The 23058-nt window shown below is 48.5% G+C and overlaps 8 protein-coding genes across 8 annotated transcripts; 2 read left to right on the top strand and 6 right to left on the bottom strand.

Annotated features, from left to right (window-relative positions):
• Window positions 1-366: 366 nt before the first annotated feature.
• Window positions 367-2894, bottom strand: B0J16DRAFT_419157 (calcium-activated chloride channel-domain-containing protein). Its single transcript, XM_046133807.1, has 3 exons — window positions 2672-2894; window positions 2470-2623; window positions 367-2418 (listed from the first exon to the last, which is right to left on the bottom strand). Exons 1-3 carry the CDS (start codon window positions 2745-2747, stop codon window positions 534-536), a joined length of 2115 nt encoding a protein of 704 aa, XP_045978253.1. The 5' UTR covers window positions 2748-2894; the 3' UTR covers window positions 367-533.
• A 636-nt stretch (window positions 2895-3530) lies between these two features.
• On the bottom strand, window positions 3531-7199 carry B0J16DRAFT_406295 (uncharacterized protein; the record flags this gene model as incomplete). Its single annotated transcript, XM_046132953.1, has 2 exons — window positions 3531-6715; window positions 6769-7199. 2 exons carry the CDS (start codon window positions 7197-7199, stop codon window positions 3592-3594), a joined length of 3555 nt encoding a protein of 1184 aa, XP_045978252.1. The 3' UTR covers window positions 3531-3591.
• A 928-nt stretch (window positions 7200-8127) lies between these two features.
• Window positions 8128-8634, top strand: B0J16DRAFT_199016 (uncharacterized protein). The gene is made up of 2 exons (XM_046122929.1): window positions 8128-8292; window positions 8341-8634. Exons 1-2 carry the CDS (start codon window positions 8185-8187, stop codon window positions 8452-8454), a joined length of 222 nt encoding a protein of 73 aa, XP_045978251.1. The 5' UTR covers window positions 8128-8184; the 3' UTR covers window positions 8455-8634.
• On the bottom strand, window positions 8544-9588 carry B0J16DRAFT_351090 (uncharacterized protein). Its single transcript, XM_046129135.1, has one exon. The coding sequence runs from the start codon at window positions 9496-9498 to the stop codon at window positions 8719-8721; it is 780 nt and encodes a 259-aa protein (XP_045978250.1). The 5' UTR covers window positions 9499-9588; the 3' UTR covers window positions 8544-8718.
• A 765-nt stretch (window positions 9589-10353) lies between these two features.
• On the top strand, window positions 10354-12298 carry B0J16DRAFT_276216 (uncharacterized protein; the record flags this gene model as incomplete). Its single annotated transcript, XM_046123729.1, has 5 exons — window positions 10354-10750; window positions 10802-11226; window positions 11275-11905; window positions 11959-12080; window positions 12128-12298. 5 exons carry the CDS (start codon window positions 10354-10356, stop codon window positions 12296-12298), a joined length of 1746 nt encoding a protein of 581 aa, XP_045978249.1.
• A 160-nt stretch (window positions 12299-12458) lies between these two features.
• On the bottom strand, window positions 12459-13784 carry B0J16DRAFT_358929 (uncharacterized protein; the record flags this gene model as incomplete). Its single annotated transcript, XM_046129614.1, has 4 exons — window positions 12459-12502; window positions 12549-13014; window positions 13059-13473; window positions 13525-13784. The coding sequence occupies 4 exons, from the start codon at window positions 13782-13784 to the stop codon at window positions 12459-12461; spliced, it is 1185 nt and encodes a 394-aa protein (XP_045978248.1).
• Window positions 13785-14213: 429 nt separating this feature from the next.
• On the bottom strand, window positions 14214-17076 carry B0J16DRAFT_351086 (uncharacterized protein). Its single transcript, XM_046129134.1, has 3 exons — window positions 16968-17076; window positions 15266-16910; window positions 14214-15210 (listed from the first exon to the last, which is right to left on the bottom strand). The coding sequence occupies exons 2-3, from the start codon at window positions 16762-16764 to the stop codon at window positions 14274-14276; spliced, it is 2436 nt and encodes an 811-aa protein (XP_045978247.1). The 5' UTR covers window positions 16765-16910; window positions 16968-17076; the 3' UTR covers window positions 14214-14273.
• A 1800-nt stretch (window positions 17077-18876) lies between these two features.
• On the bottom strand, window positions 18877-21450 carry B0J16DRAFT_358928 (aspartic peptidase domain-containing protein; the record flags this gene model as incomplete). The annotated part of the gene is made up of 3 exons (XM_046129613.1): window positions 18877-20620; window positions 20667-20961; window positions 21009-21450. The coding sequence occupies 3 exons, from the start codon at window positions 21448-21450 to the stop codon at window positions 18877-18879; spliced, it is 2481 nt and encodes an 826-aa protein (XP_045978246.1).
• Between the last annotated feature and the right edge of the window lie 1608 nt (window positions 21451-23058).

Genomic DNA, 23058 nt, shown 5'->3' with positions numbered 1-23058 from the left:
CGTAGAAACTCACGAGATTGGGAACGCCCTGTGGATACAAAATGCTCAAACTAGGTACAGCCTACAATTAGTCTAGAGTAGAATAAATATCTGACAAGAGCGCTAAAAAGCCCTTTGATACTAAAAGCTGTATCTATAGGACGTTGCCAACTCCATGAGTTTCTACGGTATTCTTATAGGCGTGACGATGGTTGCATATTTGATGACGGTATCGATATTTCACTGCGCTAGAGTACTTGTCTCACGACTGTCTGTCCCAGATTGAAATTGACACTATATATAAAATGTATCACTGGTAATACGGTAATTGAATCAAGCTCAAGACATAGTGACGTCACATACTCAAAGTACAGGCGGATCCATATAGTTGTCTTCAAATTTGAATTGTCTAAGATAGATATCGCTATCCATTGCTTGTTATACAGTCTCTAACGTACATCGTACGAAATAAATCTCACAAATGAAAATACTAGTATGCTGTTACCACTAGTCTATCAACACATCTCTCGTCAACCCCTCGACGCCTGCGTCCTTTAATCAGTCTTCTCCTGAACCTCAGAAGATTCATTCTTCTTAACCTGCTGAATCAAAGTAACACCAGCAACCTCGCTAGTCCCATGCTCAACCTGCTTCGTCCAGAAAGGATCCCTCTCCATAACAAGAACACTCTTGCGTCGCTCCCGATGAGCATCTCGCACAGCAAGACCGCTCTGCTTCTTCGTCTCGATTTCTTCGAGGTGCTTGACTCGCACGGCATAGCGCTGGTTGTAATCTTCCCGGATACGCTCGGAACCAATTTGTTGGAGACAGAAGCGGACGAGGGAGCGCAGGAGAAGGAGGGTGTGTTCGCTGATGAAGATTGTTACGGGGAGTGTGGCCCATTGGCCTAGGAGACTGCCAATTCTTCCTGCGCTGAATAGATGCACGATGGCGGCGGTGCAGATGCTGCCGAGCCAGGTGAGTGCTTCAAGGGAGTAGATCCATGGGCCGATGCCGTCTGAGCGGACGGGTGCGGGGCGTTGGTGTTCGAGAGAGAGTTTTGCGAAATCGGAGCGGAGTTCGATCCAGTTGTTGATGAGGAAACCCAGAGGAATAACAGGCCAGACTGGTGAGAAAAGAGCGAGGTAACCGAATTGAAGCACAATTTCGGAGATGTCGTCCTGAACGTTGTACTTGGGGAGGATGGACTCGTTGCGGATGCGGGATAGGAATTCTGTCTCTTCGGGATCGTCCTTTACGACAGAGAGTAGCATATCGCCTTGAGATCGCGAACGTCGGTAATCTCGGTACCAGTCCGACATTTTATGCTTGAGCATAGGGACAATATTCTCCTCAAAGAACCCAGAAATCTGACCAGTGACAGTCAAAGCGATGACTTCGTTTCTGAGGCGGTCTGCATCGAGATGGAATGGCTGATGAACAAATTTCTTGCCAACACTGGCAAAAGCCTTGACAAGGAGACCCTCAAGTTTGGGAACAACGTCGCCGCCGAAAGGAATGTAGATAAATGCTGTAAGGAAAATTGGGAGGTAGTTGGTGAACATGTTGAGAACAAAAATCTTTTGGGTGAGTGACATTTCGTGAAGATCGGCTGTGCGGTGGTTTTCGTATTCGGTCATCCATTCGGCTGCGTCTTCGAGACTGGCGGTAATCCATGGGAGAGATACGGCGAGAAGGATCGTGGGGAGGTACTCGAGTAAGTCCTTGTAAGGTCCGGCATAAGTCTCCGAGATCATGATCTCAATGGCAAAGACGGCGATGATGGTGATTCCAAGAGCCACGAATGCGCAAAGCAGGAACGGAATCTGCGCCAGTTGTCGGACAACCTTCTTCCAACGGGGAAAGTAATAATGCTTGCGGCCAGCCTCATCGACGTATTCCTTCTCATATTTGAACTGTGAGCGGTTGACCTTGAGGTGATGAATACCCTTGACGTTCCATCGTAGACTATAATCAGTCTCTTGGATCTTCCAATACTCCAAGAAAACGGTGCACCAAACACTAGTCAAAATACCGAAAGCGAGAGAATACTTTGGAAGCCAAAGCCAAGCAATGACTCCAGTAACAGCGGGGAAGGTCAGAAAAACGGTATAAACTTGGATGAAGGCATAGTAGAAAGCAACCTTTGACCCGTGCATATCCCGAATAGAGTCAATATCTTCAGCTGTCAGGAAAAGCTTTCGACTCAGATGACTCAAGATCGTCTGGTTGAGCTTGGTATTATGCATGGGGAAAATAGCCTTGACGTTTTCCCATTGTCCAATTCCGGGCGTGATCCCCGCACCGCCAAGATCCTTGGACCAGTTGACGAGGTGATACACCGAGAGGATATCCTCAGCTTCATAGTGACCCTTAACGACGGTGTTTTTGTCGCCGCCTGGATGAGTGGGTGTGATTCCATACAGCCAATCTTTGACTCTGCATTTTGTTAGAATTTGTGTTTTTGGTGGGGTTTGGGGCATGACGTACCTTGACTTGTAAACCCAGTTTCCGAGCAACTCGTGAGGTGCTCTGATAAAGATGAGAAGGGTTTGTTCGTATCCAGCTCTCACTTCAGTGTGAAGACCAGTCTCTTCAAGATCCTGCAGCAAAGTTTTGATTTCCTTGACAGCAGTATCATGGTCTGCCACGAGTCAGTATTTCTCACTTCATCAACGACACAAAAACTCACCTATCTCACTGAAATCGTACAAAACGACATACTTGTCATTGTACGTCGTCTTATCCGGAGCTTCTGTGGAAGGCATTTTCCAGCCTACCAAATCCCTGCGGGGCGCGTTGGACTTTCTAGTTTTGGATCTAGCTTCGGAGTCTAGTCAAGCAATACCCCTTGTCCGGCGAAACATAAGTGATAAGGAAACACACACACAAGAAAAAAAAGACGAGAGTTTGGTAGTGAATGATGAAATAATTGAAAGGAAGAGAGAGAAAGAAGGGAAACAGCTTGTTTGTGTGCCCCTTCCACGTCAGCTTGCTCCACTTGGCCAAGCATTGTCTTTCGTCAGAAGGCGGCTAAGTCGGCTTGGGTAGCTTGGCAGGTATATAAGTGTGAAATTTTACGGGATAGCCAGTGAGCCACTAACGCTTTGATGAGGTCAATTTTAAATTGAGGCTACGATTTACCTTTGGCGATATGGGATCTGCATATCTACCGAGTGATGCGGAGGTGGGATTAGACTATTATTAGAGTTGACGTGCACACCACTTCTCCTGCCAAGATACGGATACCACCTACAGTAGGCAAATTTAGGACATTGGAATGTGTTGTATTGTCACGTGGTACTTTCCCCTTCTGAAGATATCTGAAACGAAAGGCCTGGCCTATTTCTTGGAATTCGTAAGAAAATCTAATTTTTTTGTTCTTGGATCTCCATTTTTTATCAGCCAGAAACGAACCTGGTGTTGAAGAAATAATCTACGCCATGTCAATCATGCTCAGCCACATGTGGCGTCAAAAAACTCAACACATCAATGTCGCACATCACATGACGTCATATTTCTCTTGTCCGATAAAGGTTTCGCAACCGTCCATGTGAACGATAGCTAGATAAACTCCTATAAAAAAACATCCTTCCCTTTTCTTTAACTTCATCAAACTGACATTTTATCCAAGATCTTTTCAAGTCTCTTGCTAGTTCTTACCAGAGCTGCTAGATTGTCCTTCTCTCCTATCAGGTCAGCTTTTGTCTGTAAAAACTGGTCGAACTCCGGGCTTGAGTTGTGAGAGCGGTGTTTAGGCCGGTGCGATTTGAGCTGCCTCAGCTCCTTAGAGACAGTGCTCTTCTTCTCACGGTTCAAATCCAGGATAACTATACAGGCTCGAACTTTGCGAATGTCGGCCCTGCTAACAGAACAGCCATGTTCTATGTAAATCGCAAATAGTTCGATCGAGTTGTTGAGATTTTTGAGAACTGTTGATATCTGATCTGACTTGAGCAAGTCTGGGCATTTCAGCTTCTGTACCGTGTCGTCGATGTGATCAATCAAGATTGTAATGCTCTGGGCTGCAGAGGATAAATCTTTGTGAGGCTCCAGGCTATGCTTCAAGAGTAAGTGAAGCATACTTCCGAGATCATGTGTTCCTGCCCAGGAAAGGCCTCCCTCTTCGCCCAAGGTCACTAGATAAAGAAAGAAGGCCAAAAGATATTCGGATTGAACTTTCGGGCAAGTCCAAAAAGGAGACCAAACTGGCAAGTTAGCGCTCTCCTTCCCACATTTATCTAAAACCCGACCAAGGAAGGACGAGTCAACGAAGCACCAGTGCGAATCCAATCGGCTAGGACATGATAGCAAATGCCTGGCCACTTTCAAGGGGAGAGTATCGAAGACTTCCATTACCCCTTGAAGAACGTTCTGAAATTCGACTGCAGTTTCTTCGTGAGGCCGTTCAGCGCTTTTCTTGGGCTTTGGTTGAACTTTGGTTGGACCCTTCTCGGGGTTTTCCAGTAGTGCAATAGATCCGGAGCCTCTTACAGCATCGGTTTCCTGTAGCGAGAGGAAAAAGGATACTGTTCTTACCTTTCCGTTTAATGCAGCTGCCCAGACTGGGGTGACAACAACGTAATTTGCAAAGGTCTGTGAGCCTTCTGGTATAAATACGTCCATCGGCCTATTGACAAGGTTGTGCATTCTGAAGTCGCCCGTACTCATACTTTTCGATTTCGATTCTGCCCAAAACATATCCCTTTTGCGTTGCATATCATGAAGTAGAATCGATATCTCATCCAAACAATCTTTGGAATACGAGATTTTGCCGCTTTGGAACATCTTTTTGAGCTGTAGATATATTGCGCCGGTAGCGATCTCTGCTGATGGCTGTTTCTTCTTACTGTTCAGATAAAAGGGATTGCTTTGTACATTCGCCTCCGCTATCGCAAAAAAATGTATGATGGAGAACCCCCGTGCGCCCGTGTCGAGCGCCCGATGACGTTCGCAAGAAGAACTCTGGGTTTCAAGATTACAGGTATCCGTGGCGTCAGGCTTCGGACGTGGTACGAAATAATGTTGGAGACAATCCCAACATACCATGTTATAGTTGTGAGAGATACTGCCACTGCCTGGGATGGAATAACGGTATTGGAGGTATTCAAGACCCGTATGTAATCGATCGCGGCCTACCTCCCCATCTACCACCTGGTGAATGTATCTGAGCAATTGGGAGGCATAACAAGTATCCAGACCTTCCCGACCTCCGAACGGACGTTTGGCAGACCATGATAAAGTGGCCAGCCCCTCGGGGAGCATTTTCCTCCAAACATCTCTGTCTGGGTCTTCGGACTCGGAGCATACATCAACCATGAGCTGAACCAACTCATGTAATTCTTCATCGTCACGGCCGACGAGGTCTATCATGATTTGATAAGCCTGCTCTCCATGGAATTTGGAATTGCTATAGTCATATTTCGCCCGGTACGTTCTGGTAAGCATTCGATGCGCCATAGCCTTGTCTGACTTTGCTAGGCTAGCCTTCTTGAGTAAATATTCAAGTGTGCTGATGACCCAAGCTAGATCCCAACTCGACCTTCCGTAGAACCTCGACTGACAGCGTGCCAGTTGTATCTTGGACACAGCCTTCACATCACTCTCGGGAAGACTTGCCGTATACCATTCATTTTCGAATTGGAATCGGGATCGCCGAAGCCTGTAACATGCTTCAGTATAGTCCCCATGGTCGAGAGCTTCGGTGGCTCGCATTAAATTCCAACGACACTCCTTCGCTCTCACTCTGGCTTTCAGGAGAGGAAAGCCCTCATAGAACTTGAGGTCGATCTTCCTGTTCCCTTCAACAATCGCTTTGGCCATGAAATGAGTCAGACGGTCTTGTTCCTGGTCATCCAATAGTTCATTGTCATCAGAAAAAAGAACCTCCAGAAGATCAATCGCTTTGCCATAGTCCTTCACTTTCATGCTCTCCTCAACTGCACGAATACGCCTCTGGTTCATCTCGCTGCGAAAGCTATTTTCAGTACTCGTCGTAGCAGTAGGTTGGGAAGTAGAGGTGACAATAGTCTCTGAGGACGGTGACTGAAGTCCCGATAGTCTGGAGATAACCGAATCTCTGTCGTCATCATTTGTATGGTTAACCCATTCTGTGATGTTCTCGAGCTTATCTTTCAAATTCTGTACTGGAAGCAATTGACGGGTGGGATACGATCCTGCGTCGCCTGGCAATACTGAAGCCCGCGTATTATCCTTAAGGGTGGTTGAAGGCTGGGATGTGACCTTGGACACTGTTGGCATAGTGTCAATGGTGGAAGTATAGTCCTTCGTGCTGGTCACAAGCTCATTCACCAGTTCAAGCATCGACTGGGTATCTTCTTCCATGGATGTTCTGTCTCTGATATCTTCTGGGCTCAAAGAGGTATTTGGATGTGTTCCCTGTCGGCGAGTCTCGTTACGCAATTGTGAAATAGTAGCCTGCATTTGGACAAAATGAGACTCCATCTCGTTGTTTGCAGATGACGCCTGGTTACCCTGAGACGATGCAAGTTTTGACAGATCACGCTCAAGATCGTCTATAAGCTTGCCAATTGTAGTTGACTCTGCCATTGGAGTTTGGCCATCTGAATCCGGCTGGATGGCTCTTTTTCTCAGATCGTTTCTTGTTTCTTCCACCGATGATTCGAGTCTAGTCAGGCGCAAGGCCACCTCGTCTAGAAGCACAAACGTTGCACCTGGGATCGACCTGTCCGAGGTGACATGCATGCTGGTTTGACTGCAGTAAAAGTTAGTTCGGTGTGACATGTAGAGAGGCTGATGATACGCTACATCTTGTGGATGATGACCGGTAGCTGAAGAGCATCCGTGCACGTACTTATGCAGAGTCGGAGATGGCTTATGTCGCTGTCATATTGCTTGATACGTATCCATGCTCTCAACGCCGGCACCGTGGATCTTTTGCGGGCTATCTTCGCGAAGATCTCGTTCAGTTTTCGGTAATGCCGGCGACAACTTCGCAAAAGGCGTTCAAGCTCAGCATGCTGCCACCAGCCTTCTGCACTTGGATCGAATTTACCCTTCTCAATCCCATCCTTTAGAATGGTAAGAACTGTTCTTGTTGCGTCTAACTGGCTGTTGAAACCACGCAGGATGTCGTCTATACCTTTGATTTGTGAGTAGGCTTCGCTGACTTTGAGGATAGTGGTTCCGACCGCCTGCGCTAGCTGGAGAATGGCAGCTACGCTGCCCACGACTTCCATTCTGGAGATAAGAAAATTGTGCAGGTAGGAGAGGCTCGAAAGCTAAGGCAAGAGCGAATGCGGGGTTGTAGGAATTTATTCCTGCCAATTTGTCAGGTAAGGCAGCAAAGTGCAATTACAATGCATATAGGCTGCGCCGCCATGTTGCCTCTCACCCTATCAGCTGGCGATTTCACAGCAACCTGCCTTGAAGAAGCCTGATAAGGCGGATCTGGTAGTGAGTGGTCATCACTCCACCTGCCCTCTCTTGTAACGTTGGGCGCAACTTGAGGCTTTCTGGGATGTAAGAAAGCTTGAGACCCGAAAGCAGGATGACAAAAATATCGATTCATTTTCTGTCTCATATTTGACGATCAGGTAGTCCACCTAAATTAACACTTCGAACCTACACCTCAAGTCTTTCTTCGCCTAGTCTCCAATATGCATACCCTCTGATGCGATTACAAGCAAGCTTACAGATGCGGAGTCGCACATGCTCTTGCCGCATGATAGCGGAAGTTCTCGTGGAACCCGGAAGTGAATTATCCGTCAGATCATGGAAGCAGCTGAAACAAACTCGACAGATGAGCGCTACATGGTGTCACTACCCGCATCAGACCACAAACCTTCCATCTGCAAAGTGCCGCAATTGGACGCAGTCACGATGTCAGCACGGTACGCAAACCCCAACTCTACCTCAAACTCTTTGTCTCGATAGTCAACAGTCAATGTCGCTGCGCACTGTGATAATGAGGGGTCCTGAGATTATCGTCGAAAGTTACCACTTCGACCCCGCGAATGTTTCGACATGACGTTGGTCAGCATCATTTGTGTCGAGATGGATGGGAGGGATGACGACAGTTTCTCGGAGCTGTACAGCTATATGAAGCTGTCTCCTCCCTCCGTTCCAGCTTGCAGATTTCTTAGATTTACAGGAACTAAAACACTACACGAAGAACAAAACTGCTACAACACATAAAAAGACTATACACTACACAGAATCACCATGCCCGAGAGACGTCAATCTCATCCAAAAGCACCGACGGGTCTCAATGATGAGACTGCGGAAGAGGTGCACGACATTATTCATAACGCCGAGGTAGAGGAACAAAAGGTTAGACATCAAAGCTGTCTAGCAAGACGTATAACTAATTGATACTAGTTGCACGGCAAGGATGCATTGACCCAGGAGGACGTCGGTGTTAATGAGGATGACAACCAGCAGAGCGAGTCGACAATGGGCAAGGTTAAAGGGGCGTTGGGCTTGGGAAAATAATTGTGTCGCGGTAATGCGGTGAAACAATATGGTACTGCTTGGAAGTAAAAGGTCTTTATTTGGGTCGGATGTTGGCGTTGATACCAGATTGTCATAACATTAATTGATATTGTCTTTTCTTACTAATGAATAATACTCCAAAGTCTATTGAAGCAAGCATTAAACGAAACAGAAGGGTATCTTGACATTAACATCATCCACCATCTCCATCAAAGAACCACACCAAACAATGCGCCAGCGTATCGCGCAAGAAGAAGAAGCCGTCTATATGCCAAACACGAGACAAGCAGAGAACAAAACCACCAGCGCCAAAGCCTTCCCACTCGGCTGCTTAACCCCCGCCCCATCCTCATCCCCAGGTTTCCCATCCTTGGCACTGACCTTCTCCCCAGTAGGATACCGAATATTCCACACCGTCTGCCCCTTCAGTTCATCAGGAACACCCATCGTATGCTCACACTCCGCCTGATTTGCAGCAGGATAGTCCAGTTCGCACTTCTCATCGTGGCCTAGCGTACAGATCGAGTCGAGGATGTTGTAGAGTACGTAGTTCTCGCCTACCCATGTACTACTGTTCCGATCGAGACAGCTTGTGAGGAAATTCATGCTATTCGCTGCGCTGAGAGGTAACTTGCTACCCTTGGTGTTGATGAGGGACTTGCATTTTGATGCGTCGACGTTTTCGTAGGTCATTTCGACGGGACCCCCTGCTGTGGGCTTGTCGGTGGCTGAATGGCCTGTATAGAGGTAATTCCACGCATCGTAGCTAACGTCATGCGCGCCTTGCGATTGATCGATGCGCAGCAAATGAACGGTTCGATCTCCGTATGTGAGTGAAATGCAAATGTTATCGCAGTCGATGGCGTTGGGCCAGTAAGCGATTCGGTTGGTGTCGACTTTGCAGCCGAGAACGCCTATTGAAGAGGAGTAGCTGTCGTGGGGTGTCGCCCAGACTGTGCCGCTGGTGGCATCCTTCTTGTTGTCGCGCGCGGTCGCAAATGACACGAGTAGAGAATGGAAGAGCAGCGATTGCCGCAGCAACATTTTGAACAAAAGAGTGACTGCTTGGGCTATGGAAAACAATGAACGACTTGGATCATTTTGCGACACGCCACGCGACAAAGAGTGGAGGAGGGAAATTAGTTGATTAGGGGTTCTGGAGAAGATGAAGAAATTGGAGCTTGGCCCTGGAGCTTGACTGTTTGTAGTCTAGTGTTAGTCGAGCTAGGCTTGTTTGGGGATGATGCTGCGAGAAAGGACATGGGTTGTTTTCGGTATTGGAATCGGTCGATGTTCGCGATTGCACTATCGGGTTTGTCTGAGACATAGAATCCTCAGATGATGATTGATTCACTCGGACTGTGAGACCAGTGGAAAGAGCGATGTTGCACCAGTTCAAATTACCCTCAATGATTTCTCGGCATGGTATTTGTGCACAGTATTCATCTTCCAAGAGTATGTGTCAAAATAAAGTAGTAAGAATAATAGCTTAAGCTGACTCCCAGTGACCAATTTATTTTCTTCGCACCGTTCTCGGCAGTCGTTGGAATCCCCAGTAAGCCAGGCCACTGCAGCCTGTCCGTTTAAGCGAACATCGTATCTCGCGTTAAAACAAGCCACCTCCACCTCCACATCACGGACCCAAAATAACGTCAGTCTTGGCAGGGCTGAGCGACAAAAACGAGGAATACGACTGGTCACTATGCGCAAATGACATCGACGCCCCAATCTTTCTTTTTAGTCTCGGGACATGATCCCTTGTTCAGATTCTGCCGTAGGATGTCTTTGCGATGGGTGGGCAGTCCTACTGGTTTGATGGGTATATAAGAGCATGTCTTCTACTACTAATGTCCAGGCAGAACAAGTCAGTCAGCCAAGCTTTTTCCATTCGCAATCACAATGACTCCCCTCTACCAACTCACCATTTGCGCCTCCCTTCTTCCTCTGACTTTGGCATCCTCCTGCAAATCCCACCCAAGCTCCCCATCATGGCCCTCCCCCAAAACATGGTCCCATCTTAACGCCACTCTTAACGGAGCCCTCTTTGCACCAATCCCCCCAGGAGCAGTATGTCACGCATCCCAACCAAGCTACAACAAGAACACATGTCCCAAAGTTGCAAAAGCATGGAAGACATACGACTTCCACACTGAAAACCCAGTCTCTCTGATTTATGATCAGTATTCTAACTGGACTTGTCTTCCCGACATGGATTACTCGTGCAGTGGAAAGGGATATCCTGCTTATGTGATTAATGCCACCAAGGCTGAGGATGTCAAAGTTGGGATTGACTTTGGTAAATACCACCATACTGTATGTCTGGTCGGGCGATTCTAATGTTGTGTAGCGCGGAAGCACAAAATCAGGCTCATCGTCAAAAACACGGGCCACGATTACATGGGCCGCTCCGTCGCACCAGGCTCACTATCCCTCTGGACACACCATCTCAAGTCAATAACCTACCACAAGAACCACTTCAAACTCTACAACTCAAAGACTACCATCAAAGGCGACGCTGTAACAGCAGGTGCGGGGGCTCAGATGTACGATGTCTACACGTACCTGGACAAATACAAGCGCGTTGTCGTTGGCGGTGGTGGAAAGTCTGTTGGTCTAGGAGGGTACATCACTGGTGGAGGGCATTCGCTTTTATCGCCAAGGTTTGGGTTGGCTGTTGATCAAGTTCTTCAGATGGAGGTTGTTACGCCTGGTGGGAAGATCTTGACCGTTAATGAGGATAATCATTCTGATCTGTTCTGGGCTATGAGAGGAGTAGGTAACAACCCATGTTCTGAGCTGTATATTTCTGATGAATCTTAGGGCGGTGGTTCAACTTTTGGTGTCATCACTTCATTAACTCTCAAAGTCTACCCAACACCCAAGATATCCGCAACAACCTTCACGATCGGTACCTCTGCAGACGCACCCTTCAAATACGACCTCCTCGCCTACATCCTCTCCCAGTTCCCCTCCTTAGCAGACGCAGGCCTTTCAGGCTACTCATCTCTCAGTCCCCGAACTCCCAACCCCACTGGGGGCGAGCCGAAGGAAGTAGCAGGTATATCTGGCATCCTTACAGCACAGGATGTCAAGCATCCAGATTACATTCAAAAGCTCTTCCAACCTATCAACGAAACTTTACAGAAACGATGGCCAGGAATGGTACAGTTCACAGCTACGCAGGAGAAGTATTCCTCGTTTTTGAAGTGGTATGACGTTTACTTTGATCAGGGTGCTGCAGGTGAGACAAACTATATTGTTTCGAGACTTCTCACCAAAGATGCCCTTGAGGATGAGGAAGAGGAGTTGAGTCATGCGTTGGAGGAAGGGTGTAAACCGTCCGGTGGGATGGTCGTGCATCTGGTTTCAGGCAAGGGCGTTCGTGATGCGAAGCCCAGAGGTGGAAGCTTGTCGGTGAATCCTGGTTGGAGGGAGACATATGTTCATGCTCGTAAGTGATCTTCGCATTGTTCTATGACGACTAAAGCTGATGGGTGGTTGTAGTTGCCGGACATACTTTCGAACCATTCAACCAGACCGCCAAGGAAGAAGCTGTACAGAGCTTGATCAAGACCTGGGAACCGTTTCGAAAGCTGTCTCCCGACGCAGGCGCTTATATCAACGAGGTACAGCCCACCAGTCGTTTCAATGAGACTTGACTAATAAATAACAGGCACTCCCCTTCGAACCAGACTGGCAGCACACCTTCCGGGGCGATAACTACGAAAGACTCCTCTCTATCAAGAAGAAGGTCGATCCAGATGATGTGTTTTGGTGTTTCCCCTGTGTTGGAAGTGAGAATTGGGAGCAAACGGCCGATGGCCGTCTTTGCAAAGTCAATTAAGGACTCGACAATAGTTCTTCAGTCTCAGCACGGATAACAGTCATGTTTCATCAATCTTCAACCGTTGGGAATGATGGAACAATACTTGAAATGGTAGTCGATTGGCATTAGATGACCTCTCGAGTCTTCGTCTCTTGCCAGGTATTGTCGTGAGGTTGCCTCAAGCATGGGGCTCACAAACCGCAATCCAAGGCGAAATAACACCTGTAATCATTAGTCTCGCTCAATTCACAAACACGGTCAAACTTACTGCTCAAGAAAAGCCTCCCTGTCTTGACATCATGAACAACAGTCGTAGCAACAGGCAAAACCTCTCCAATCCCATCCTCTAGAACCTTCTCGACCTTCCACCCCTCTTCTCCCTTGCTAACCTTCATCACAGCAGCAGGCGCACTGAAACCATATGGATCCTTATAAGCCTCAAAGATCGCGATACCCTTGGGAAACGCAGCGATCCAGATATCGCCGTTCTCATCAACAGATGCATTATCGAGAGCGTAATCGAGTTTCATCTCGGCCGTCTTGTTGAGTTCGTGAGAGGGAAGGATGTTGAAGATGGTTAGGATACCAGTTATACTGTCTGGTAGGTAGAGTGTGTTGTCGTGGATGGCTAGACCGTTGGGGAAGTGCAGGTTGCTGGATACTTCTTTGCAGGGCTCGGAAGGGGGACAGGCGTTGATGTTGGCGTGGCCTAGGATAGGGGACAGATGGTGACGCTGATGGATTAGCTATCTTCTCATGCCATGTGATATTGACTTACCCAGCCTGTCTTGTGAGGCCCATGGTTATTCGTGACATAAAACGTCTCATCCTCCATAACAGCAACACGATTCGGCGTAGCAATGCCCTGATCAGCATAAGTCTTGACATGATTCATCTCAGTCATTCCAGCGCCTGTCGTGAAGCGCTCGATCGTCGTATTACCTCCAATAACATACTGATCCAGAAACTTTCCAGTATTATCAACCGAAGGTCGCATGTTGGTAATCAAAATATCAATACTTCCATCCACGTTATCGATGCCTGTAAATCCAGCGACGTTGATAAGTCCATCTCCAGAAGTTCCAGAAAACCCCGGTGTTTTCAAGACGCGAGGCTCGAAGTTGTCGCTGTCAAGGTCGAGAACCACGATAGCGTCCTTCTCCGAACGACCAGACACGTTCAAATGTCCCACACTGCTCTTACATTAATACTGGCAATAATGAATTGGCAATTCGAAAACTCACTTTGTCATCCACTTCTCTCGCGCAAGAGGATCCGAGCACGCAAGAAATAATTGTCGGGTGGATTTTGAAAACCACATGTCCTCACAAGCTTCCATGCGCGGGTTGACAATCTTGCGACATGTGTACGGAAAGTCACTAATCGGCTGAAATACCTTTCCGACACCGAAAGCGAGCCATACTGCGTCTTTGAGGTAAATCTGAAAAAGAACTGCAAGGGCAATAATGGCCGAGAGGCCAATCTTGACTAGTATGCTGACCATGCTGGGAGTCTTGCGGTGTGGATAAACAAGCGGGGGGAGTCCTTTAGATTTAAAGAGAATTTTGAACAAGTCAGCTGATTGTACTCCATACTTCTGTCGATAGATTCGGCGGTCTGACGGACTAAATGATTGAAGGATTCAATCCTGGCCGTCAGCAGGATTCAGAATGGAGACATATGTATCCAGACAGGTGGGTCAAAGAAAAACCGAGACTTAGGTAGTTAAGGATATCATAAAGATTAGGATAGTCTACCCTAAGCTTTAGTGTCTAAGCATATCTAAGTTATTTTATCAGAAGGCTTCTGTGTCCTGGTTATTTTTCGGACCATCTGCCAAATTATCGTACTCGAACTCGTCACGGAATTTTAAGGGTCAATCAGCACTAGTTCTACGTCCGTGCATTTCGACTAGACTGCCCGTTCGCTTACTACACTTCTGCAATTGATGAAGCCTATCTGCTATTGCATCTCTCCGTACCGGCGTCTGCTTCTAAGATTTCTCAGTGATGCCTGATGGATCGCGTACTTGAGCTGGACACCCAGTCTTGTTCTTTCTGATCAACACTATCTTCCGCTTCTTTCCCCCATAACCGCCATCATCTGAAGCCTTGCGCTTGGGGCCAGCGCCTTCATCCTCATCCTTGACTACCTGGTTGTCCTCATCGTCATCCCACTTCTTGTCATGGAGCGCGAGTCCCATAGCCGATTTGAACAAGGGAAGAAATTCCTCACGCAGTTGTTCTGGTGTACGAGTGAGATAGTCCTCAACTTCATTGGCAGCGATGTCGTTGCCAAAGAGTTTGTTGAAAAGAAGACAGCCTTGCACGAGAACACGGGAGTTGTCCGCCCAGAAGTCTTGATCCTGCTGCTGGTGGATTATGAGACGCGCAGCCATTGAAAAAACATGGCCGAGACTGGCTGTGACATCGTTATGGTAGCTGAAGGTAATGCCACTGTCTTCCTGGGCGATCCAGGCATACCGGTTGAATGGTTGATGAAAGATTGTCTTGGCAAGCTCACACCAGCAGATCTCGCGTATGACAGGAATATTATATACCCACTGAGGAAGAGCATTATTGGCAGAGGCCAAGTTGCCCTGAGCCCACTCAAAAATGAAATCCTTCTCCGTCTGGTCATGATAGCTGTTTTTTACCTTGACAATACGGATGGTGACCTCTGGATGGTCATTTTTAGCACAAATTTTGACCATTCTCTTGGGGTCCGGAAGCCAGCCCATGACCAAAACCTCGTCGCAGGAGCAGTGAATGGCCTCTATGATTGGGGTATTCACGTCGGCCACGAGCATGTCCAGGTCGGACTTTGGATCATTCCACTCCGCCACAATTTTGTCCCTGTCTGCATCGGTATGCGAAGAGCGATAAGTGCCAACAACAAAGCCAGCCATGGTGAACAATCCCACAACCACGCTGGTAACATGTTAGCTGATTTGACTTGAACGCTGGAACAAGAATGAGTACTTACCACTGAATCCAAGGATCATCGACATAAACCAGCAGACGTTTGCCGACATTTTCGATTGCCAGGTCCAAAGCACGTGTCATGATTGGACTGTACTGGCAGAGCCAGCGGAGGGAGGCCACGTAATCATTAGGGAAGGCTATTTTATCGCCCTTGAATTGGCGATGAAGCAATCGGAGGCCACAGCTGGTAAGCATCCTGACATGATCAATACCAGCCGAGTCTAACTTCAGGGTTGTCGCTGCGTTTTCGATATCTTGCAGCCGATAAATCGTTTGCAGCAGGTGAACCGTTTTCCTCGCCTCAGCGATGCCATTACGAAAGAGTTTGGCGTCATCAAGATTGAGAGTTGCACAGCTGCGCCAATCAAAGGATACAAGCATCCCCTTCCGCTGCTCGTCAAACCCCTCACTTTCTTGCTGTGCCAGGTAGTGTTCTTTGGTTTGTTGTTCAACAGCGGATTTCAGACGTAATGGCCATTCTTGACTGAAGTTGCATTCTTCAACAATGATGGTTGCTGTGTGTTTTTCGAATGGGATGTAGGTGACCGTGTCTCGATGCCTGGCTAGACGCGCGTCAAAGTCTGGTTGTTGGTGATGTCTTTTTAGATGGGTCAACAGTTGCTGGAAATCTCTGGGCAACAATCGACGCGGTTCCGGTTCATCAAGTATCTTGAGACTTTCGCGGATCGTTTTTGCGGGGCAGGTTGTCACAACAGACTCCAGTATCTCGGTGTTGATATCCACTGCCTCAAGTCCGGTGATCGGACTCGTGTCTTCTGATGGTTCCGTGACCGAGGCGCCATGGCCAAGACCCTCCGAGATGCTTTCTGCTTCGGTACGAACTGGTGCTTCGGTGCGAACTGGTGCTTCGGTACGAACTGGCTCGCCATGATTCTGAGGTTGCAGCTCAGCACTAGTAGAGCCAGCATTAGCGTCGGGGGTATAGTATCCCGGAAACTGAACTTCCTTCGGAGATGGCTTATATTTATGCACCTTGCTGATCCAGGGTCTTCCACTTTCGTCCATTCGGCGTTTTATCGTGAAATAGAAGAGCAGGATTGCTCGATGAAGATCTTCCATTGAGAATAGACCTGCGACGCTCTTTTCAGTGCCGCCTCCAATGTTGTCAGGGCTTGGAAAGCGATGGGCGTAATTGGACCTGTCTCGAGAATAGATGCGATTCGGTATCCGAACCTGGGGGGCAAATAGCAAGATTTGAACAGCATGTGATAGGACGAATGACCGTAATGCATACTTTCTCCGATCCTTCGAAGCTCCTACATGCGAAAAGTATTCTGGGAGAATCCGAACGAAGGTGGGCTTGGGGCAAAGCGTAATGACTTGGTTCACGAAATCGCGAACAGTCATGTCAACCTTCTCGCCTAGTTTTCCCGCGTAGCTGGCCAGGAGTGTGGTTGCACTGAGCATCGAAAAGTCTGTGCCGAAGTCGTAGATAGAATACCCTTCTCCGCGAGAAGGAATGAGAGAACCACCTCTCATGAAGTCTTGAAACTCGAGCTCGGCTCCCTTAGCTTCATCGTTGATTTGCTAAACCAGCGAGGAAGGCAGGTTTCCATCATCGGCATCAGAACAGTTCCGACGAGAGTTGGACGCGAGCAGGGCAGCCTCGTGAACGATTTCTGGCACTGTCGAAAGACGTTCAGCATGACATCTTATAGGAATAAGGATTGATAGGTACTTACCGATAGTGTCAGCGTAAGCGGTCATCTCCTCGTTACCGCTAAATCCGCAGTATTGTGCCATAAAATGTACTTTGCGCCCCCACTTGATAGCACCGCACTGGATATCGTGCCATGCATAGTTAATTAGAACTCCCAGCTCTCTCTGCTGTCTGATGTTTTTCGTCGCTATGCTGGGTAAATTTTCAGTTCGAGTTCCATGGTGAGCAACGGGAGTAAAGAAGCTAAAGATCGTATGGTTGCTGTACAGGTCGGGCAAAGAACGCTTTGAAAACTGGGGGTTGTTTTCGAAGATGTGCACCACACTCATGAAGTCGTGATGCTGAGCGTCTAACATCTTCTCGTCGTTTCGGATACGGTTACTCGGATCATTCGGTGACATGGCGATGACTGATGGTACGTTGTTTCCTGGCGTGAGAGGTGTGAGAGTGGAGCTATCGATTCTAACAATTCTAAGTCTTCGGAGTGCCGTTGTGGTGGAGCTCTGGTTGCTAGGGCCGGCGGTCGGTCAATAGGTAGTTCCGAACAGTCCAGACGGATTAATCATCACATGATCAGTCGTACCTGCCTTGAAATGTGGTTATGGTCAAACTAGATAAATGTTGACTTGTCCAAGCTGACAATGCGGTGTTGAGGACGGGGTTGCTGCTCAGGGATGAGGGTGTGGGGATTGCCCAACTGCAACACCACGACCCAACACGCGATAAGCTCCAACATATGAGGCTAACGTTATAAAATTCTTAACCTGACTTGTGTCATGTCGTATGTTCGCTGCGTTGACTGGGGATGCGGCTCTTTACAAGAGTAGAAGCCACCACATGCTGAATAGCACGCTGCTGACAGCCAAGTTTCATTAACTCATCAAGCTGGTCTGAGTGATCGCCAGCAAAGTGAGATCCCAGACTTTATCTATACTAGCCATCAGATTTAGCTAATCCCGGTATTGTCTTGCACGCCCATCAGGCATCGGAACACTCGTGGGTGCTAAACCCCCGGAACCAAGTGCGAAGCGACTCAATATCACATATCTCCTCAGCATCAGCAAGTTCCCACAAATTCTCAAAATGACCTGCTCGTTCAAACCTGCAGAAATAGTTAGAACCGCAATCCGATGGCGCCCTGACACCGTCCAAATCCATCTAGGCATGTGTTGAGAATGACTTCGCAATGTCATCGAGTGTCTTTGGGACACATATGATTCCATCGCCCAACTTTTGTTGTCTGAAAGAGGTGAAATCCTCGTCATCGTCTTCTCCATCGTTGCCAACTGGTTTGACACTTTCGATAACCTGATGTACTAGCGAATCAGTAGCCTCAAACCCCGGGTTATTGTCATCCTCATCCTCGTCAATTTCCCCAGTCTCAGAAGACAAAATGCTTTTAACGTCTTGTCCAAGGTCTTCCACAAGTCCAAGACGCTAATTCTTCTTAACATAAGGTCCCCAGGTGCCCCAGTAATGACTAGCTTCTTAAGAACCTCAAGATGTTACTCATTAATTACTATCACTTTATAGTCCTTAGTTTTGCAACTTTCCCATTCCCGTACGCGTTTGTGTCAAGTTTCTTAATCATCTTGTAGGAGCAGAGGGTTTGTAGGATCAAGATTGATTGTCAAGACCAAAGTATTGGGCGACATCTTTGAGCCACCCACCTCAGGTGGGCGTTAGAAAAACTGACCTCTAAAGCTTAGGACGCCAAAATAAAGTAACCTACGTGCTAGTCTAAACTCGTACAAGGCATCAAGACACACAGCACAAAGACAGACAAGACAAAGCATGAATAATCATCCAATTAAATAAAGAAGGTAATAACAAATAAAAATAAATTTAATCCATATCTACAAAGTACCCAAGTTTTTATACGTTCTAAAATAAACGGCCATAGCCAAGAAAGTATTAAACAATATCACCATCTATAGCACTGCAACAACAGCACCAAGAACAACAGCCGCAACAACGGGAACGTTCCAGCTGGAAGCTCCGCTGATGGCAACGGGAGTGCCGGTGGGTGCCTCGGGCTCTGGTGTGCCTGTGGGCTTCACCACTGTCGCGATGTTGCTCGTGGGGATGATGGGGTAGACGTTTGTAGGGCGGTAGGTGTGAAGTTCCTCAAGGGGGTTGGGCTTGGGGGCGTCGCCGCCAGAGTGGGGAGAGTCAGGCTTAGGCTTAGGGGATTCGTCGCCATGTTCGGGAGAATCGGGCTTGGGAGCTTCGCCGGTAGGTTGGGGATAAGCGTTGGTGGGATGAGCACCGGTAGGCTTGTTGGAGCCGCCAGTGTGGTGGCCGCCGGGCTGGTTAGAGTCGCCGGTGTGATGACCGCCAGGAACCTTGGTGAAGCCCTCGCCGAGAGGACCGCAGGTAGAGCAGTAGCCAGGAACGGGAGTAGGCTTGGGAGCCTTGACAACATTGGTGACGGTGATGGTGCGGTAACCCTTGGTGGTAGCCTCCTTGCAGCCAAAGTTGCCGTTACCACACTGGATAGCCTCGGGGATGGTGAAGATGCCGGTGGGCTCTGCGCCTCCGCCTTGGGTGTTGTGCACGATCTCGGTGACGACGCTGGTGTGGCAGGCGTCCTTTCCAGAGCATGAGGTAATAGTGTGCATGTTTGTGGCGGTGACGTAGGAAGTGAGGGGGCCGTTGGTAGGATGAGGAGCAACACCCTTGTCGGTGGGAGAACCGTCGGGGCCGGGGCAGAAGGTTGTGAGAGAGGTGATGGTCTCGGTGGTGACCTGGCCGACGGGGCAGTTGGTGACGCTGGGAGGGCAAGCGGTGACGGTGTAGACCATGCTAGTGACGACAGTGGAGGTGACGGTGGTAGAAGGAGCAGAGTCAGTGTAGCTGGGCTTGTTGTAATGGTCACCGGAGCCGCTCTTGGTGTAGCTGGGAACGTCGTAATCGCTTGAAGCACCCTTGGTGTAGATGGGAGGAAGGTCGTAGTCGCCGCCAGTGGGCTTGTGCGATGAGATGACCTTGTCGGTCCAGGCAACGGTAGTGTTGGAGTAACGAGTGGTAGAGAAGTAGACAGTGGTAGTGTCAGAGGGAACCGACTCAGTGATATCGGTGGTAACAGTAGCGGTGACAATCTCGGTATCGGTCTCGACTTCAGTAGTGGCAGTGACAGTCTCCATCTCGGTAGAAGTAGCAGTCTCAATAGCGGAAGTGCTGGTCTCATCAGAACCACACTCACCCTCCAAATCAGGGACAGCATTGGGACCAGTTCCAACAGCGACAAGGTTAGTACCACAGTCCTCGTTGTTAGCGATCCAGACTTCACGGTTATCCCAATCGTACACGACGTAAGCAGCGCGGAGGAAAGTGTCACCGAGAACGGGGAACTCGTCGTCCTGGAAGACACCCAGAACACAGCGCTCCTCGTTGTGCCAGATGAAATCGGCGTAGGGGACCTTGATGGTCTTGCCGGCGAAGGTGAAGTCAACGGTACCCTTGATGTCAGCGACAGAGCAGTCGACGTCAACGTAGGCGCCACCGTTCCTCTTAGCGGTAGGGAAATTGTCGACGATCTTGTTGAAGATGGCGCCGGGCAGAGCGCTTACGGTGTAACCACTGTCAAGAAGGACGGGCTGGCTACCAGAGAAAACAGCGTCGGTAGAGCCATCTTCCTGCTTGAGGCTGATGCCGTCCAGGTTGACCCAGTATCTGGGATTGTCAGCTATGCAGGGTTTCAGACGACGGGAATAATTACCGGGTGAGGCCATCGGGAGAATCCGCGGCGGGGATAATGGGGAGCTTCTGGAGACGGCCGGTGTACTTCTTAGTGTCGATACCACCAAAGATAACAGCACCTCGCTCGCTGTCAATTGTGCGGATATCGAGAGACAGAACACGGCTCTTGATAAGGTTCTGTCTGACCATGCTGTCGATGACCAGAGGATAAGGCGCATCCCAACCGTTCAAGTCGGGACCAGCGCCCATGATACCAACTCCAGTGAAGGAGCTATCGTATGCGACACCAAAAACCTGGTTGCGAATGCTCGCGGCTGCACTCAATTAGCCACAATTCCCTCAATTGAGCGCTTATACTCACATCCAATAACAACATGATCATAACCATAGTTCCAGTACGCATATCCAGTACCGTAGACAACACCACCGGTAGTATTCAAGTCGACAAAAGTGCTGCTCTCTCCGAAATGTCCAAAGTTGGCACAGAATTGTGGCTGCTGCGCCTTTTCGCACACGGGGTTAACCCAGAGCTCAGCAGAACCGGTATCCAGGTTGACGGTGACCTTGTCTCCAGGTGTTCCCAGGGTAACGTCGATGCTGTAGAAGAAACCGTTCTGCTGCGACTCGAGAAGGACTTCGTTTTGTCGCTTGGTAATTCCCTTTACGACAGGGCCGCCGGTGCTGACCTTGAGAGGGAAGACGACCATGCCATCGGGGGTGTTGTCGCTAACGGGGACGTTGGGAACGTTGACGGCGGTTGCGATTGCGGGGGCCGCAACGGCTAGGAAAAGAGCGGACAACATCTCTGCAATTGAGTTGTTTTAGATCATAGGAAAAGAAAAATAAGATACTAGACAAGAAAAAAGAGTAAAAAACAAGAATGGGAAATAAGCTGGATTTTGTTAACCCGGCGTAGAGAGTGACCGGGGAAACGAAACAATTGGCGATGCCCTCAATAGTTTTATTGAGAGGGTGGAAAAGAAGGGTTGGGATGACGGGAGGAGAGAAAAAAAGGGAATGGCCGGGCGGGCGGGCTACTGCAGTGGTGTGTTCTATATAAAACACTGACACTGCAGCATGTGCATGTATCTGCAAGGTGCATGCAGGGGGGGTCAGATCAGTGTGACAGCTTCAATTTCATTCGATAAAAGCCCACTTGGTCTCCCTCTCGGCGCCTCTCGCTAAGGTGCCGTTACTTGGCTTGAATCTCCCAACGCTCGGGGTGGTTCCTGGCGCTAGGCTTAATATAGATGGTGCGTAGTCTGAGCACCAAATTGACCGTCATGTCAATGGGAAATAAACCTGAGAAAAGAAGCGCATATGTCTCAAACATGGACAATGCATTTTTCTCTTCTTTTTTGAGAGACTGAGAAACTGGGAACAATGTTGTGGATTGTGACCCGTAAGTTGTGCTATACGGGAGACGACGATGAATACGAGGCTCCCTCATGCATGACAAGTTAGCGGTTACCCTCATTAGGGGCTCAGGTCAGATGTCAGCAATTAATTGCTAATCCCCTTCAGCTTACGTAGATCCCACTTCCCACCTTCAGCTTTGCTTCTGTTTTAGCGCTCAGGCCGTGCATCAAACGTCAATCCAGGTCGCAGGTTGAGCAAAAATATGGGGTTCAATGGATTTCCCATGTTCCATCCCAGATCTGATCTGAGGGTTGAAGGGATTGATCCAATGTTGGACAAGGGTAGACATGCAGTGCAAGGGCGATCACACAAGACAGACCTCCTTTGAATCAATCAATCGTCAATTAATTGATCAACCTCCTTCACTCTTCCCGAGACATTGATCATCTATTCGGCTCCCGTCTTTTTTTGAGGCGGTTAAATTGTTTGTACTGTATGTAGTGTTTAATTTCGTTCAATCCTTTTGCTGCAATTAACCGCTTGGCTGATCGGGCTGTTGGGCTGTTGGAGCCGCGATAAATGTTACCCTGTCATTTCCACGTTTGCTTCGCTACACGCGATGTTTTCAGCATGCAGTCGCAACAGCGCACACCTTTTGGGCAATGCATGGCAATCAGCATCTGGTAAGACGGGCTTTAATTGTCATCGAGAAGCCGTTGGACCTCAAAGCAATCACAGCACCGGCATTATTTCGTGATTATTCCCAGTTTCGTAAACACGGCGCTCCCGTTTGTCTAGCGGCTCTACCAAGTTTCACAATTATTAACAACATGCAGTCAACCAACGGCTATTCTAACGTCATGCAATTGCTACCACGCCGTGTCGCAGCTAACATTAATTACTGTCGTACGCCAAAACCCATATTAAGCCGCGTTTATCTGCCGCGTCTTTGCCAATTGATGTTGCGAATATGCGAACTCGCTGCAGAAGTGAGGCTGGTAGGAGGTTGGCGGCAAAGCTTAAAGTTTGAAGCTCTCACCAAGTCCTGTATA

Source organism: Fusarium flagelliforme (assembly GCF_020744385.1).
Source record: "Fusarium flagelliforme strain FIESC 12 MPI-CAGE-AA-0113 chromosome Unknown B0J16scaffold_8, whole genome shotgun sequence".
Lineage (NCBI taxonomy): Eukaryota > Fungi > Ascomycota > Sordariomycetes > Hypocreales > Nectriaceae > Fusarium > Fusarium flagelliforme.
Note: the sequence above shows the minus strand (reverse complement) of the source record. Positions and strands in the feature narration are given on the sequence as shown.

What these genes read in the sequence shown, in the direction of transcription:
- B0J16DRAFT_351090 (XM_046129135.1), bottom strand. Translation starts at nt 9,498, where the DNA reads ATGTTGCTGCGGCAATCGCTGCTCTTCCATTCTCTACTCGTGTCATTT.
- B0J16DRAFT_419157 (XM_046133807.1), bottom strand. Translation starts at nt 2,747, where the DNA reads ATGCCTTCCACAGAAGCTCCGGATAAGACGACGTACAATGACAAGTAT. An exon ending in GTACGATTTCAGTGAGATAG is followed by an intron (nt 2,624 to 2,671) that starts GTGAGTTTTTGT and finishes GACTCGTGGCAG; the next exon opens with ACCATGATACTGCTGTCAAG. An exon ending in AACTGGGTTTACAAGTCAAG is followed by an intron (nt 2,419 to 2,469) that starts GTACGTCATGCC and finishes AACAAAATGCAG; the next exon opens with AGTCAAAGATTGGCTGTATG.
- B0J16DRAFT_199016 (XM_046122929.1), top strand. Translation starts at nt 8,185, where the DNA reads ATGCCCGAGAGACGTCAATCTCATCCAAAAGCACCGACGGGTCTCAAT. An exon ending in CCGAGGTAGAGGAACAAAAG is followed by an intron (nt 8,293 to 8,340) that starts GTTAGACATCAA and finishes AATTGATACTAG; the next exon opens with TTGCACGGCAAGGATGCATT.
- B0J16DRAFT_351086 (XM_046129134.1), bottom strand. Translation starts at nt 16,764, where the DNA reads ATGAGAGGTGGTTCTCTCATTCCTTCTCGCGGAGAAGGGTATTCTATC. An exon ending in GATGATCCTTGGATTCAGTG is followed by an intron (nt 15,211 to 15,265) that starts GTAAGTACTCAT and finishes ACATGTTACCAG; the next exon opens with CGTGGTTGTGGGATTGTTCA.